The 15,900-nt window shown below is 47.8% G+C and overlaps 2 protein-coding genes across 4 annotated transcripts in view; one reads left to right on the top strand and one right to left on the bottom strand.

The window, feature by feature from the left end:
- SEZ6 (seizure related 6 homolog) overlaps positions 1–15,900 on the bottom strand; it is a 101,757-nt gene that overhangs the window by 77,644 nt on the left and 8,213 nt on the right. The window lies entirely within an intron of this gene.
- Positions 1,637–15,675, top strand: PIPOX (pipecolic acid and sarcosine oxidase). 2 transcript variants are annotated; one of them, XM_047757859.1, is made up of 8 exons: positions 1,637–2,145; positions 3,621–3,769; positions 10,833–11,046; positions 11,329–11,511; positions 12,510–12,662; positions 13,017–13,175; positions 13,750–13,825; positions 14,103–15,675. In XM_047757859.1, exons 1-8 carry the CDS (start codon positions 2,029–2,031, stop codon positions 14,231–14,233), a joined length of 1,182 nt encoding a protein of 393 aa, XP_047613815.1. In that variant the 5' UTR covers positions 1,637–2,028; the 3' UTR covers positions 14,234–15,675. The 2 variants fall into 2 exon arrangements, with proteins under 2 accessions (XP_047613815.1, XP_047613816.1); XM_047757860.1 differs by lacking the exon at positions 13,017–13,175 and having other exon boundaries at positions 1,640–2,145; positions 14,103–14,343.

Raw genomic sequence — 15,900 nt, forward strand, 5'->3', positions numbered from 1 at the left:
GAAGGATTCTTCGCTGGAGGTGGGCCACTGAACTGAGGCTGGGCATCTTCGTGTGGTCACATGGATCTCCTGGTCCATTCTTTTCTCCCACTTACAGTATGGGCATGAGAGAAACAGCAAAATATTCAAATCAGAATCATCATTACAAGTCTTACTGCTCAGTATAGCGCGGTGGTTAAGTGAACAGGCTCTGGAGCAGACAAGCTGAGGTTCACGTCTCAGTGTCAGCGTTGACCAGGTGCATGGCTTTGGGCAGGTTATAACCTCTGTAAGCCTTAATGTCTCTGGCTGTACAGTGGGGGTTCAGTTATGGCTGCATGAAGAACTACCCCAAATCTTATCAGCTAAAAACAACTGTTTTATTCTATCTCATGATTTTGTAGGTCAGGAATTCAGTTGGGTCTTGGCTGGATAAGTCTTCTGCTCCATGTGGCATTAATTGGGTCACTCAGTGGTATTTAGCTGGTGGTTGAGCTGGATAGGAGGGTCCAAGATGGCTTCACTCTTATGTCTGGCTCTCCATGTAGTCTCAGGACCTCCCCATGTGGTCTCACCAACAGCCTGGTTGGACTCCAGAAGTACATGCTCCACAATAAGAAGAGGAAGCTGCTCTTTTTTTTTTTCCCCTCCTGCTTTTTGTCTTTTTAGGGAGGCACTCGTGGCATATGGAGGTTCCCAGGCTAGGGGTCCAATCAGAGCTGTAGCCACTGGCCTATGCCACAGCCATAGCAACTCGGGATCCAAGCCACGTCTGCGCCCTATATACCATAGCTCACGGCAACGCAGGATCCTTAACCCACGGAGCGAGGCCAGGGATTGAACCCTCATCCTCATGGATGCCAGTCAGGTTCATTAACTGTTGAGCCACAATGGGAACTCCCAGGAAGCTGCTTTTTAAGGCCTGGGCTAGAAAGTGTCCCAGTATCATTTCCACCATATTCTATTGGTCAAGAAGCCACAGAACCTATGACAGGAAGAGTGACCAAGAATTTGGGGCCATCTTTAATGTGCCAGAAGTGGAGATAAAAATATTTACTCCTGGGGCTGTGAGGATTAAACTAGATAATGCATTCAGAGACTGATTAACTGTGAAGCTAAAGAAACTTCAACCACAGCCTTCTTAATTGCACAATCTCTTCCGAGTCCTAGCACCTAATTTTGTATTCACAATTTTTCTTTTCCTTTTCTTAAAGAGGACCCCCAAATTGTGTAAGAATTAGGCCCGACAAACTCTGGCTCTGTCCCAAATGCATGTAAAAGTGCTCATTTAGCACACTGCCTGCTACAGATGCAGCGCTCACTCCAGGGGCCCTCCTCACCCCCATGCTGGGGCCTGATCTCTGCCTCAGGAGAAGCCTTCTCCACTCATTCTGTCCTTTCCGTTTGTTCAGGATCATTTCTTCTTCTTTTTTTCAAAGATGAAAGTAAAACATGCTGAGAATAATTTCATAATCACAAACCTGCCCTCCCAATTGGCCCCTGCAACTACCCCCCTGACCTCACCACCCACTGGGGAGGTGGACCTTACCCTGGGCATAGTGCCAAGTTCTTAGCTCGGCCCTTTTGAATCCCCAAAGGAAATCAGGCTGGAGAGAGGGAAGCCAGCAGGGGGAGGCAGCATTCCTGGTGCCCAGCTTGGTCTAGGAGGCATTGAAATTCTAGGGCCGAAGTCCTGAGACAAAGATCATAATGAGACAGGAAGGTGGCATAGGAAGGAGCCCATTTGCATGACAATAATTGAGCCAAGAATAGAAAGCTAGAGGGATGCAAGGGTGAGGCTGGCAGCTGAGCTGGGCTAAACCTCACAAATCAGACTACCCAGCTCTGCTCTGCAGGGGAGGCAGGGGCTGAGCCCTGTGCCAGGCTTCGGGGGTTGGGAAGAGTAGGGAGGACTTGGCCCCAGGGGACTGTGGAAATGCTGGCCAAGATGGACTTTGCTTTACTCCTCCTCCCTCAGGTTGGAGCCCGCCTTCAATTGCCTTCTCCTTTGTGTGTGGACTCTGAGGCTGCAGGACTAACTCAGAGGGCATGATGGCTGCTCAGAAGGAGCTCTATGACGCCATTGTGATCGGGGCAGGCATCCAGGGCTGCTTCACTGCGTACCACCTGGCCAAACACAGCAGGAGGGTCCTCCTGCTGGAGCAGGTACTGTGTCCCTTCTGTACTTCTGACCTCAGGGAGTGTCCCTTTCTCCTCCCCCAAGAGAGTTTTCTGGAGTCAGCAGGCTGTGGATTGAAGACCAAAGGTCCTGATTATCACAATTTCTGTGCAATTTGTAGCTTAGCTGCCTGGGTGTTTCATGACAATGCTAAGAAAGTTCCACCCTCCCTAAGACCCACTTTGGTTTTCTATGCACATTTTCTCCTTTTGATGCCTTCTAGCTCCTGTCCCTGACTAAGTGTCCCAGGCTCCATTCTCTTCCTTCTTCTCACAGTCTCTTCTGTGCCGAAATGGTTGATTTGGCCTAGAAAAATAATCAGTTCTGCTTTGCTTAACCTTAAGGAAAGATAACTGTGCCTAGAGACGAAGGTTGATTTGTGGGCCTGAGAGGAAGGATTCTTTCCTGCATATTCCTGGCCTCTCACCCTGCAACCCAGCAAAGGCTTCTGTTTTTCCTGCTACCTCCAGATAATAGCAGCTTCTTTGTTTGAGACACAGAAATAAGACTTAGTTCTCTTTTTTTTTTCTCTTATAGAAAAAGTGACCCCATGCAGTACAGTCTACAGTGGCCACTGTACATATGGGCGGGCTCCGTATGTCCACAAGGTCCTTTCCAGGGCAGCTCTACTCAGCCCAAAGGTTCTACCTTCCCATTCTCCCTGCATCTATCCATGTTGGTTTTGGTTTACTCTTCTTTTTTTTTTCTGTCTTTTTCAGGCTGCACCCATGGCATATGGAGTTTCCCAGGCTAGGCATTGAATCCAAGCTGTAGCCGCTGGCCTACGCCACAGCCACAGCAACAAAGGATCCTAGCCGTGTTTGCAACCTACACCACAGCTCACAGCAATGCTGGATCCTTAACCCACTGATCAAGGCCAGGGATCGAACCTGAGTCCTCATGGATACTAGTCAGATTTGTTTCCAGTGAGCCACGATGGGAATTCCTAGTTAACTCTTCTTGATAATGAACTGGATTGGTTAGAAATCTTTTTCACTTCTCTATCAGTTTTCTCAAAGCCTGAGGGATTCCTGGTCCAACTTTGCAGGAAACACTCTATCTTTTGCTAAATCCCAATTTGGTTCCCTTGTCCTGAGTGATCTGAAGCCACAGAGAAAAAGTCAGCATAAGTTTTCTCCATTTATTTTTTCTGCATAAAATGAAGAGCCTAGACTAGAGTGATCTGGAAGCTTCTTTCTAATTTTGCTTCTTCGTGAGTCTAAAAGGGGCGAGGTTGCAGCAGGATGACTGAAGACTAATGATGGGACTTTGGGATGTGAATGATGTTAGCAAAAAGGAAGCCTGTGTTAGAACTACTGAAGCCAAGTCAGTAACGTGCCCATAAAGGGAGACTATATGGAAATATCTGAAGAATTAGTGCCTCTGGTTGACAGCGCATGACCACCTGGCTTCAAAACGCCAGAAGTGACAGCTGTAGTTATCTCTTGTTTTGCATTTCCAGTTCTTCCTCCCACATTCCCGAGGAAGCTCCCATGGGCAGAGCCGGATAATCCGAAGGGCATACCCTGAAGACTTCTACACTGAGATGATGGCGGAGTGCTACCGGATATGGGCCCAGCTGCAGCATGAGGCAGGAACCCAATTATACAGGTTGGGTTGTGGCAGAAGAATTCCTTGAATCATGGGGCTCAGCACCTGGGGGGTAATTTTACTATGTGAGGGGACAGTGCCACAAATATTTGACACACAATAGAGACACAAGACCTTGGGAAGTGCCAGACACCTTGATGCATTCTGATCGCTGTGTTAGGATTGCCCCACAGGTCCAGCTGGCTCTCCTGTCAAACTCTGAGTTCCAGGGCTGGGTTTAGACCATGTGTCCAATGCCTGCAGAGACTGTTTGGGGAAAACTGCTGGAAAGACATGAAGGGCAGATGTCCAGAGCTGGAGTTTATATCTCCATGAAGCCACCGGAGACTCTCTCGGGGCAGGGTTGAAAGAGAGGAGGAGGCCTCTGTCTTGATTCTTTATATTCCTACTAGTATCACAATCTTTCATGCTGGGTCCTCATCCCCAGAACAACCTTTATAAATCCATTTCAGGAGTTCCCGTCCTGGTGCAATGGAAACGAATCCAACTAGGAACCATGAGGTTGCGGGTTCAATCCCTGGCCTCGCTCAGTGGATCCAGCATTGCCGTGAGCTATGGTGTAGGTCACAGACATGGCTCAGATCTGGCATTGCTGTGCTCCAGTGTAGGCTGGTGGCTACAGCTTGGATTAGACCCCTAGCCTGGGAACCTCCATATGCTGCGGGTGCAGCCCTAAAAGGACAAAAGACAAAAAGTAAATCAATAAATCAATCCATTTCATTCTCTCTGAATACCTCCTCCCATAAGAACAAGTGGGGATGCTTCTCAGGCCACACTTCATGCCAGGGAGTGAGCCTGCAGCTATTTCCCTGTTGCCCAGACATCCCTCTCTGACCCTTAAGACCTGCCCCCCTCACTCACTTTTCAAATACTCAAGGTGAAGAAGACAGAAAACCCAGGAGGCAAAGAGAACTTTAACCACCCATCCCACCATCCCTCTACCTTCTCTGTGGCTCTTCACTCAACTTCCTATAAAACCATGGCTCTACCCTGTAGGATGGCAGTTATTTTAATGGCCAGGAACCAAGAGGTTACTGTTCTGTTGCAAAAACACCATTAACTTAAGAACAAAGTGAAACCCATTATGCAAATACAGCTAGGGCAGCTAATTACAGATTTATTCCAGAGGCAGCTAATGCACCCAGCACCCAAATAAGGGAGCATGTCTTGCTGAGGGGTGGCCTGGCAAAGGGACCCCTCTCTGTCAGCCATCTGTGAATACTGCTGAGTATTTTGTGCTATAAGAACTGCCAAGGCCTTGGAGGGCAAACTTCATCCCAGCAGACAAGGAGGCAACTAAGAGATGTTTGGAAAGTGTCTGGAATCTTTCAGATTGAAGAAAATTCTGCAGTCAGATGGGCTTGAATTTAACTTTGTGTTGTGTGACCTTGTAAAAGTTTCTATACCTCTCTGTGCCTCATTTTTATCAAAGTGCTCTGTGAGGATTAAATGAGACTCTTCAATACTTTATGAAATACTTGGCTGTGCCTAGCACCTTTGAATAAATGGCAGTTCCTTCCACCTATTCTGGGTCAGCTATGTCCTACCTCCATTCAGCAAGGGGAGGTGGGTAGAAGGACAGGAGGAGAGAGAAGGGATGCAGCAACCATGGACAATCAAGGGGAAGGGCTAGTGGAGAAAAGAAAAGGAACTCTTGAGTAGGAGAATCTCATAACCCTTCTCTCTAGCAGGGGGACAGGAATTTGGTAAGGCTTTGGAAGCAGGTAGGCCTGGCTCTAGATACCAGCTCTGACATATTTAGCTGTGTTGTGTAGAGCAAGCTGTGTAACCTCTGTGAGACTCAGTTTTCTCCTCTGTGAAGTAGGGGTAATAACATTTATTTCTTGGGTCTGTTGTGAGGAAAAGTATGTAAAGGGCTTAGACTAGCACTTGACAAATCGTCATCATCGCTGCATATTCTAGTGTTTATAATAAGAAACTGAGGCTGTTCTGAAAGTACTTAATCCATGTTAACTCCCTGAACTCTCCCATGACCTTATAAGAGTGTCACTACTGAGTAGTCAGGGTCTTAACCCATAGTGCAAGTCACAGAATTATTCAACTTTTACTCTAGAACATGGTTTGGCAAACTGTTACTGTCAATGGGTCATAGTAGGTATCACAGCCTTTGCCGGCCATATGGTCTCTGGTACAACTATTGGGCTCTGCCAATGACTCAACTCTGCCATTGTGAAAGCATCCACAGATAATATGTAAACAAATGGGCATGGCTGGGTTCCCAATTAAACTTTATTTATGAACACTGAAATTTCAGATAATTTTCATGTCATGAAATACTCTTCTTTTGCTTTTTATCAACCATTAAAAAATATAAGAACCATCTTGACTTGGGACAGACAAAAACAGGTGGCAGACCTGATTTGGCCCCTGGGTCATAGTTTGTTGGCTCTTGGTTTAGGAAAACCACAAACTGGTTACTTTGTCCATCCCCTGCCTCTAAACAAGTTCAGGCCTAAATCATCCCAGGTCAGAAGACTGCTAACATACACTGAAAGACAGGGACATATTACAGCCCCTCTTAAAAAACTGTTTCTATGCCTCAAAGACCAAGCTATGGAAAATGAAGGATGAATGCTTTTTTTTTTGTCTTTTTTTTTGCCTTTTCTTGAGCTGCTCCCGCGGCATATGGAGGTTCCCAGGCTAGGGGTCCAGTCGGAGCTGTAGCCACCGGCCTACACCACAGCCACAGCAACACGGGATCCGAGCCGCGGCTGCGACCTACACCACAGCTCACGGCAACGCCGGATCCTTAACCCACTGAGCAAGGCCGACTCGTTAACCACTGCACCTCGACGGGAACTCCCGTGAATGTTTTTTGAAAACCTTTAAAGTTCCATCCAGTGCTAAGTATTATTGTCATTGTTGTTGTTGTTAACAAGTCCTTTCTTATGGTCAATCTAATCTACTCAGGCACACTAATTTATTTGGTTCTTTTACTTAGTAGAGACACAGAACAGATACTGATTCCTTTAGCTTTTGTTCTTAATTCTTTTTTTTTTTTTTGGTCTTTTTTAGGGCCGCACCCGAGGCATATGGAAGTCCCCAGGCTAGGGGTTGAGTCGGAGCTGTAGCTGCCAGCCTACACCACAACACCAGATCTGAGCCACGTCTTCGACCTACGCCACAGCTCATAGCAACGCTGGATCCTTAACCTACTGAGTGAGGCCAGGGATTGAACCTGCATCATCATGGATACTAGTCTGGTTCATTACCACTGAGCCGCAACGGGAATTCCCTGTTCCTAATTCTGATTCTCTAAATGATGCCTAGCTTCTTCCGGAAGAACCAGCACAATATCATAATCGAACTGATAGGTTTGAACGTATTTGCCTAATGCTATTTGATGATGATCTAAAAAAACCTTTCAGGCGTTGATAGCTGAGGTGGTTGTCCAATTCTTTTTATTCTTTTCTGCCACTTCCTGTGACAGTGGCATACTAAATATGGGTGGGCTCAGGATATCTGCATATATTCTGGGAACAGACAATGACACATGTGTCAGATCACAAGGTCTGACTCTTTTGTGATGTGTACAGCCAGGATGCTGATACCAAGAGCAAATCCCAGCTCTGTGGCCCATCTCTTTCCTGCCCCGCCTTCTCCCTTTGAGTCCTACTATCTAGCTCCTGACCCCGGCTGCCCCTGCTTAGCTGACAATATCAGACAAGATCACAGCCGTAGGCAGTACAGCTGCTGGCAGAACCTGGTGGCCCCCTCCGCAGCTGCTGCTTCCTGTGTCTGCGAAGTGTCTGGCTTGTCAGCCACATCCCCTCCCTGGAGCAGTCTCTGTTAACCAATTCCACCTCGGCCCACTGAGCGGAAGATGAAACGCCAAGAGCTCCTCCACAACCAGCAAAGGCAGCAGCCATTACTAAGTCCTTTTTGGAGTCCCTTCCCCGAGGTGATTCTGAGAGCTGCCTTGCTTGGCATTTTTAACCCAGAGAGGGGAAAGCCGGAGCTTGGGATGGGAAGATGGCAGATGCAGGGAGAGCAGTCTGCCCCTCCCTCCTGTCCTGCTACAGTAACTGGTGGAACTCCCTTATTGAAAACTCCCTACATCACAATGGAGGCTTTAGTCCAGTCACAGAGAAGCCAACAAGGCCCTGGGGAGGAACTTTCCATTATCTCTTCCTGCTGCTGGATCTTGCTAGGGTTGGAGGAAGGCAGTCAGTACCAAATGCTCAGCACTCAGCTGACAACGTTCTGGGACTTTGGAGCTTCACTTTTTCCAGGGTTCACTGGCAACCCAGCCTCACTTCAAGGTGCCCTCTTTCTACTTTTTTTTTTTTAATTTCAATTTTTTGCTTTTTAGGGCCGCATCTGTGGCATATGGAAGTTCTCAGGCTAGGGGTCGAATCAGAGCTGTAGCCACCGGCCTACACCACAGCCACAGCAATGTGGGATCCAAGCCGTGTCTGCAACCTATACCACAGCTCACAGCAATGCCAAATCCCAGACCCACTGAGAGAGGCCAGGGATCGAACCCACGTCCTCATGGATACTAGTCAGATTGGTTTCTGTTGCACCACAATGGGAACTCCAAGGTGCCCTCTTTCTAAACCAGCCCTTGACCACTCATTTCTTGGTCATCCTGCAATACTATTGTCCCTTCTCACCCTCCTCCTCCCCAAACCTGGGAGCCTGGCTCTGAGCAGAAAAAGAGGAGAGGGAGGCCCAGAGCATGGGGCTGAGAAATTGATGCAGAATGAGCAGACTGTTTATTGGGATCTAGGAAAAGCCATTAAGAAAATAAGCACTTAAATGATTTTCAATCTGCCCATGGAAGTCATCTATCTTCATACTGGGGGGAAAAGGCCCGTTATCCGATCCTGGTTTTGATTGACTGATTTCCAATTCTCTATGCATTTCCCACAGGAGCCTCTCACCTATCTCCCATAATGACAGGCCTTTGCATTTCCAGGCAGTGTTTTACATTTATTTCCGATTTGCTCATAATGGTCAAAAATCTCTCTCCAATCCAAGGCATTTCTCCAGCAGTGCATGGTTTCCCTCAGGCCAAATAGCTCAGCTGTGATCCACGGAAAATGAGAATTTCCCAAATGCATCTTCGGACTAGGGGAGGGTCCAGCACCACAAATTCAGATGGAAAATTTCCCACTGTTAGATCAATATCTGGGCTAAGAAATAAATGCCACAGGGGCAGAGAACTGGAGCAAAATGATTACAATCGGCACAATTACATTCACCGGCAGAATCAGCTCGCTGATTACTCCTAGGGATGGGGAGCTCCCGCCTCATCCACCACAGGACGGCTTGGGAATTAGAACATCACTCAGCATTTCATAATTCGACAGATTTGCCCATTGTCTTGGCATGAGTTCATTTTCCCCTTATAGTACTTTCCTGTAAGCGGAGTTCTTATTTCAAGGAAAGAAGGAAGGAAGGATGGGAGGAAGGAAGGAAAAGGAAAGAAACTAAATCTCAGAAACTGAGGCTGGCATGTTGCAGGCAGCGGCTAGAACATACTGCTCTTGAATTTCCGGGCCAGGAATCTGACGTTATGACTGCTAAAATGAGGATTAAGCCAGGTCTTTCCCAGAATTCTACCCAGTCACAACCCCACTGGGTACAGAGGGTTCAAGAACATACATTATTACAGGTGACTTAATCATTCACTCTTTCGACCAAGGAGTTTACTAGGCAAGTTTTCATTACCTGAGAGCCAATGTGAAGTCCTTTTGGGGCCACAGGAAAAGTCTGTCTGCTGGCTGATGGGGATTTCTACAGTATCTTTCCTCTGCTGAGCTTTGAAGAGGCAGAGGCGCTCACTGCTTTCTCACCAGTGGTGAATGCTGGGTAGGCGGGGGCCGTGGCAAATGGATTGGGCACGCTGCGCAGCTCTGTGTACTGACACCGGCCCCAGGGCCCACTATGTCCCTACCCCCTCTCAATCTTCTCTTTAATCCCCCCAACCAGATAATGTGGGATTTGGAAGCATGTAATATCCATGAGACTCCATTATAGGCTATTACGAGCTTTATATATAGTACCTGGGGGATGTGTTGGGCTGGTGTTGGTCACTGTGGCTGCTGAAACTGAGAGGGACTACAAGAATGGTCCCAGGGGCCAAAGTGACCCTTCTACTGTTTAGATCAGATCCCATAAAAAGATAGCTCTGATCTCTTGTGACAGAGAGATGGAATGCATTAAAGAGAAACGACTTTCATTCTCTTTGGAGTAAGAAGCAAAAAGGGATATATAGGAAGAAAAAGAATCAATGAATCACTGAATTCATTGCTGGAGCCCTAAGAGATCATGTAATGGGGTTTCTGAGTGAGGGCACGACTGGCATTTGGGTGGGACCTTCTTGAGCACTGCAGGTTTAGCATCTCTGGCCCCCACCCACTACATGTGAGTGGTAACCCCGCAGGTATTGTGACAAGCAATAAATGATCCATGCCATTTCCACACCCCCTCTGGTGTGGAACCACCGATAGCCCAATAGGTATGTGTTACTGAAGAGGAATGTGGGGTCAGAACAGTGAGCAACCAGAGCAAGGTCACAGAGGGCATGCCAGGACTGGACCTAGAGACAGAGTTCCCAACTGAGGACCCTTCCCACAAAACAGGCAACCTCTGAGAAGGAACTGAGAGATAGACAGACACACAGGAAGGGACAAAACACTATATAAGAAAAAAGGACAGGAAAAAGAAACAGCAGGGGGTGAGAGGGGGGAAGCAGATAAAGAATAGAGATCAAAGCAATGAGTGGAGTCAGGGGACTGGAGAAAGGGGAAGAAATCTTATCAAGCTCCTTGAACATTTACCACTTTCTAGGTATGATGATAAAAGAGGACTTAGGATCTCTGCCCTCAAGGGCAGAATGGATTGTGATAAAGGGACAAGCAAACCAACAGTGAGAGCCAAGGGCAGACTTCACCAGTTTTTGGAATGTGAGGCCAGAACTCCCCTTGACGCCTTGCCTGGGCCCTTTGCTAAAGAATGAGAGAGAATGGCTCAAGGCTCAGATACAGACCTTCACGCAAATGCTTTTTTTTTTTTTTTTTTTTTTTTTAAACAGGCAGACTGGACTACTGCTGCTGGGAATGAAGGAGAATCCAGAATTAAAGACAATCCAGGCTACTTTGTCTAGGCATGGGGTGGAACACCAGTATCTTCCATCTGAGGAACTGAAGCAACGCTTCCCCAATATTCAGTTGGCCAGGGGAGAAGTGGGCCTCCTGGACAAGTCTGGAGGAGTTCTCTATGCTGACAAGGCACTCAGGGTCCTCCAGGTGATACAGTGCAGCCTTAGGGGTAATGGAGCTCCTACTCTGGGCCTCTGGGCCCCCATCAGCCATCCTCCAATCCCTAGCTGGATGAGCCCCTTTGCCCTGCTGGCTTTAGCCCTGACTTTTGGGGCAGGGCAGTTTTATATATCCTGGTCAGCCTGGACAATATGGGAGAGGAAATCTAGATTCTGCTCTCTCTTTCCTGCCCTCAATGAAGGGCTCTTTGTCCACCAGGGTGAACCACATATATAACCGATTTGCCTTTCTCTGCTGCTGCCCCTTCAGGATGCAATTCGACAGCTCGGAGGCATAGTGCATGATGGAGAGAAGGTGATGGAGATAAAACCGGGGCTACCGGTTGTGGTGAAAACCACCTCCAGCAGTTACCAAGCCAGGAGCTTGATCATCACAGCAGGTCCCTGGACCAACCGGCTCCTCCGTCCACTGGGACTTGAGCTGCCTCTTCAGGTAAGGGGAGCTGGAAACCTGAGAGCTGGTGCTTGAGAAAAGAAACCTTGGATCCAGATGACTTGTGGATGACTCTGGGCAAATTGACTCACCCCACTGAGCCTCAATTTTTTTATTATTATTATTTTCATCTGAGTCTCAATTTTATAACCTATATAATGGGGACCAGGGCTTTAGAGAATTAAATTAAATGATATATAGATAGAAAGGCCTTGGAGGAGTTCCCGCTGGGGTGCAGTAGGTTAAGGACCTGGCATTGTCTTTGTGGTGGCTCAGGAAGCAGCTGTGACTCACATTTGATCCCTATCCTAGGAACTTCCTTTTGCTGTGGGTGCGGCCAGAGGGGGGGAAAAAAACACTTTAGGAGGTGGCCTGGCCTTATACTAAGTGCTCAATAAACATGAGACATTTAACTCCTGGAGAGAAAAAGAAGTAGGGCTGGATACATTTACGGGCTACAGCTCCGACTGGACCCCTAGCCTGGGAACCTCCATATGCCACGGAAGCAGCCCAAGAAATGGCAAAAAGACAAAAAAAAAGAATGCAGGAAGAGACCGAGAGTCAGAGATTTTTTTACACATCATAACAATGTAACATGTAAATGACGTGAGAATTGGTTGAAACAAAGATAGGTGAATGGGAGTTCCTGTCATGGCTCAGTGGTTAACGAACCCGACTAGCATCCATGAGGATGCAGGTTCGATCCCTGGCCTCGCTCAGTGGGTTAAGGATCTAACATTGCTGTGAGCTGTGGTATAGGTCGCAGACGTGGTTCGGATCTGGCGTTGCTGTGGCTGTGGCGTAGGCCAGCGGCAACAGCTCTGATTAGACTCCCTAGCCTGGGAACCTCCATATGCCTTGGGTGCAGCCCTAAAAAGACAAAAAGATTAAAAAAAAAAAAAAGGGTGAGTGAAGCGGGGCATCTAGGCTTATATTAAAGGACTCCAGGACTCCAGAAAGGCTTCCCTCCTTCACCTTCCACTTCCTCTTGCTCCAAGACCCTGCGGATCAATGTGTGTTACTGGAAAGAGAAGGCTCCCGGAAGCTACAGTGTGTCCCAGGCCTTTCCATGCTTCCTGGGCCTGGGCCTCAGCCTGGCTCCTCACCACATCTACGGGCTGCCCTCCAGAGAGTACCCAGGGCTGGTGAAGGTGAGCAGAGAAGACAAGGGAAGGCTAATAGGGGCTCCCGCAGATTTGGGGCCACTGTTCTAACTTCCCTCTCAACAGATTCCCTCAGACCTCAGTGGGCAGCAGCAGGAACCTACTTCATTATTCACTATCTGCAACGAAAGACCCCGGGGGTCAAAGGGAGCCCTTCCCTTGCAAACATGGGGTTGGTGGAGGAATGGACAGCTAGGCAAACTTGTGTGGCAACAAATAGCGTCTGTCAGGACTGGGATGATGGATGGGGAGGGCATTCTGTCTACAAGCTGCCCCCTGGGCTGGGGGTGGGTGTGTGGGAGGCCAGCCCTCCCAGCTCACGCTGCTCTGGTTGAGAGCCAGGTCTGCTATCACCACGGCAACAAGGCAGATCCTGAGGAGCGGGACTGTCCCACAGCTTTCGCAGACATCCAAGATGTCCACATCCTGAGCCGCTTTGTCAGAGATCTCTTGCCTGACCTAGAGCCCGAGCCTGCCATTATGGAGCACTGCATGTACACGGTAAGGGTGTGGGCAGCCGGGCCAGGCCCTGCTGCAGCCCTGGAAAGTAGGGGGACAAGACAGACGGGCAGACTGGACTCCACCCGACCCCTGACAGGATGTGACTTGAAACAAAAGAGCTCATTTCTGCAGGTCGGTTCACCTCCACCAGAGAGGGCTCATTAGAGGTTATTCATATTCCTTTTCATTAGGAAACTAGGCTTATGTCTGGCAGTCCTTCACTATGTTTCCCAGAAGAGCTCTAAAAGAGTTTTTGGCAAGATGTTCTAGTTGAGCAGGCCTTAGGGACAAAGAGAAGAGACAGATGTCAACAGGGCCTCAGGCATCTTGGCTAAAGTTAGTTTACACGCATTAACTGAGCACCTACTGTGCTCATAGCTCTGTACGAGAAGAGACAGATGGACAAATGAGAAAGACTGGAATACCCCAGGGCACTGGCATGCAGAAAGCGTCCCTGTGCCCCATTCCTGTTCTTTCTGGAAAAAAATCCAGCCAAGTCTCCTCCCTTCCGAGCCGGCAGTTCTTCCTCCTCTCTCTGTTCTCAAAGGACACAGGTGTGATTGTTTTTTTCTAGAACACACCTGATGAGCACTTCATTCTTGATCGACACCCAAAATACGACAACATCGTCATTGGTGCTGGATTCTCTGGTGAGCTGAGCAGGGGAAGATGGGGTGCCTTAAAGTTGACCTGCCGCAGTACCAGACATAATGGTGTTTTCCATGCCTTTAGCTGAACAGAGAGGAGCCAAAGCCTAGACCTTGAGTGTATAAGAGGGCTGGGCGGGGCTGTCAGTGGGAAGCAACTTCTATCCTTGGGATGCAGCCAATGGAAAGGTTAAGCCCAATCTGAGGACCATGGAGGGGACTTCCAGGGAGCACAGCTCCTGCTCTGAGGATGCTTGACAACCTTCTCTCCCTTCCCTAGGGCATGGGTTCAAGCTGTCCCCCATTGTGGGGAAGATCCTGTATGAATTAAGCATGAAATTAACACCATCCTACGACTTGACACCTTTTCGAATCAGCCGCTTCCCCAGCTTGGGCAAAGCCCACCTGTGACCCACCCCTGGCCAGCAGCCTCTCTTCTGTGCCCGGGAGTTGGGAATACATCCCTCTGCTGGGAAAGACTTCTCAGAGGAAGGAAGTTGCTGTGAGATGTCATCCTCTTCTCCTGCCTCTCTTCAACTTCCCATAAACACCAGCTGATTGAATTTACCTTCTTTCCCCAGCCAGCTCCCCAACCCCACACTTTTTGCTTCAGAAGTTCAATCAGATATTCTATAATCACAGCGTTGCAAGGACCTTGGAGATGGATGTCTCAATAAGGAGGCTCAGAAGTCCAAAGCAGTTGTTAAAATTCTTTTCACTGGTACATGTGATGAATTTGGGATAAATTTGACTAAAGCTGCCCAGGGGAGGGTAAACAAGATGATCTGTAGACCGCTAATGCCCTTGAAGTTCCTTTTCATAAAATTAGAGCCACCATCTATTACAAACTTCCATAAAATTGGGCTCATCTTGGGTGCACAGTAAATGTTTGTTGAGAAAAATGTGTTAAACAAATAGAAAAGTAAATGACTGCATTGCATGAAAGCCTGTGCTGGGCTTTATCTTCCATGTGACCTTATTTCTTACAGACTTTAATCGTCTAAATTAACACCACAGAATCCATTACCCCAGGACCCCTTGGGGTCTTTATCCCCTCAATGCACCACACCCTCTTTCTCTGGATTCTTTGTCTGGTTCTCATCCTCTCTCTGGTTCTGTAAAGACGCTATGCTCCCCAGTCTCTCATTAAGGTGTATTGTCAGGTCCTTATGAAGATGGAGCTGTTATTCAAGAAAGGAAGAGAGAGACACACTCGCTTAGAAACCCTGTTCAATGTTTGAATGTTAAATGTGCCATTTTATTATCATTAGGATTGCTCCCACTTAATGAAACGGCATTAACACCGAGTCGGCTGGCCTCCTTGCACTAATTGCTTTGGAAGGAAACAGGCTCATAACTGCCCCAGGGTGGGTGGAGGGGTGAGGGGTGTAAACAGTCTCAAGCAAGGCTGAGTACACTCAGATGAAACCCAAGCAGGAAGATCTCCAGACCAGGCCATGTGACTCAAGAGAAAAGGAGTTAAAGTGCTCTGGAGAGAAAAAAAACTGGAACTGTTGTGGGGTGGAAATGTTCAGAGGAATTGCTGAGGGGGGAAGAGTAGGAAATGGGAATAGGAGTAAAAATATTCCCAAAGGAAATACAATACAGAGGAAATTACTCTTCAATTGCCTTAAAGGCCTAGGCACATGGATTAGTATTGATTTCTCCTGGGAATGATAAAAACCAGCCAATTCTGTCAACTCCATGCCAAGTCTGCTTTTTGGGTGCTTTCAGCTGCACCCAGCTGAAGCGCCGCCTATGTAAAGTGGGAATAATTATATCTGTAAAATGGGCATAATACTACATTATGGATCAACCCTGAAGACATGATGCTAAATGAAACAAGCCAGACACAAAAGGACAAGTGCTGTATGATTCCACTTGTGTGAGCTACGCAGAGTAGTCAAATTCATAGAAACTAGAATGGTGGTTGCCAGGGGCTGGAGAGTTGCTATTTAATGGGCACAGAGTTTCAGTTTGGGAGGATAAAAAAGTTCTGGAGATGGATGGTGGTGATGGCTGCGCAACACCTGTGAATGTACTTAATGCCTCAGAACTGTACGCTTGAAATGGTTAAG

The sequence above is a fragment of the Phacochoerus africanus genome, chromosome 14 (genome assembly GCF_016906955.1).
Source record: "Phacochoerus africanus isolate WHEZ1 chromosome 14, ROS_Pafr_v1, whole genome shotgun sequence".
Lineage (NCBI taxonomy): Eukaryota > Metazoa > Chordata > Mammalia > Artiodactyla > Suidae > Phacochoerus > Phacochoerus africanus.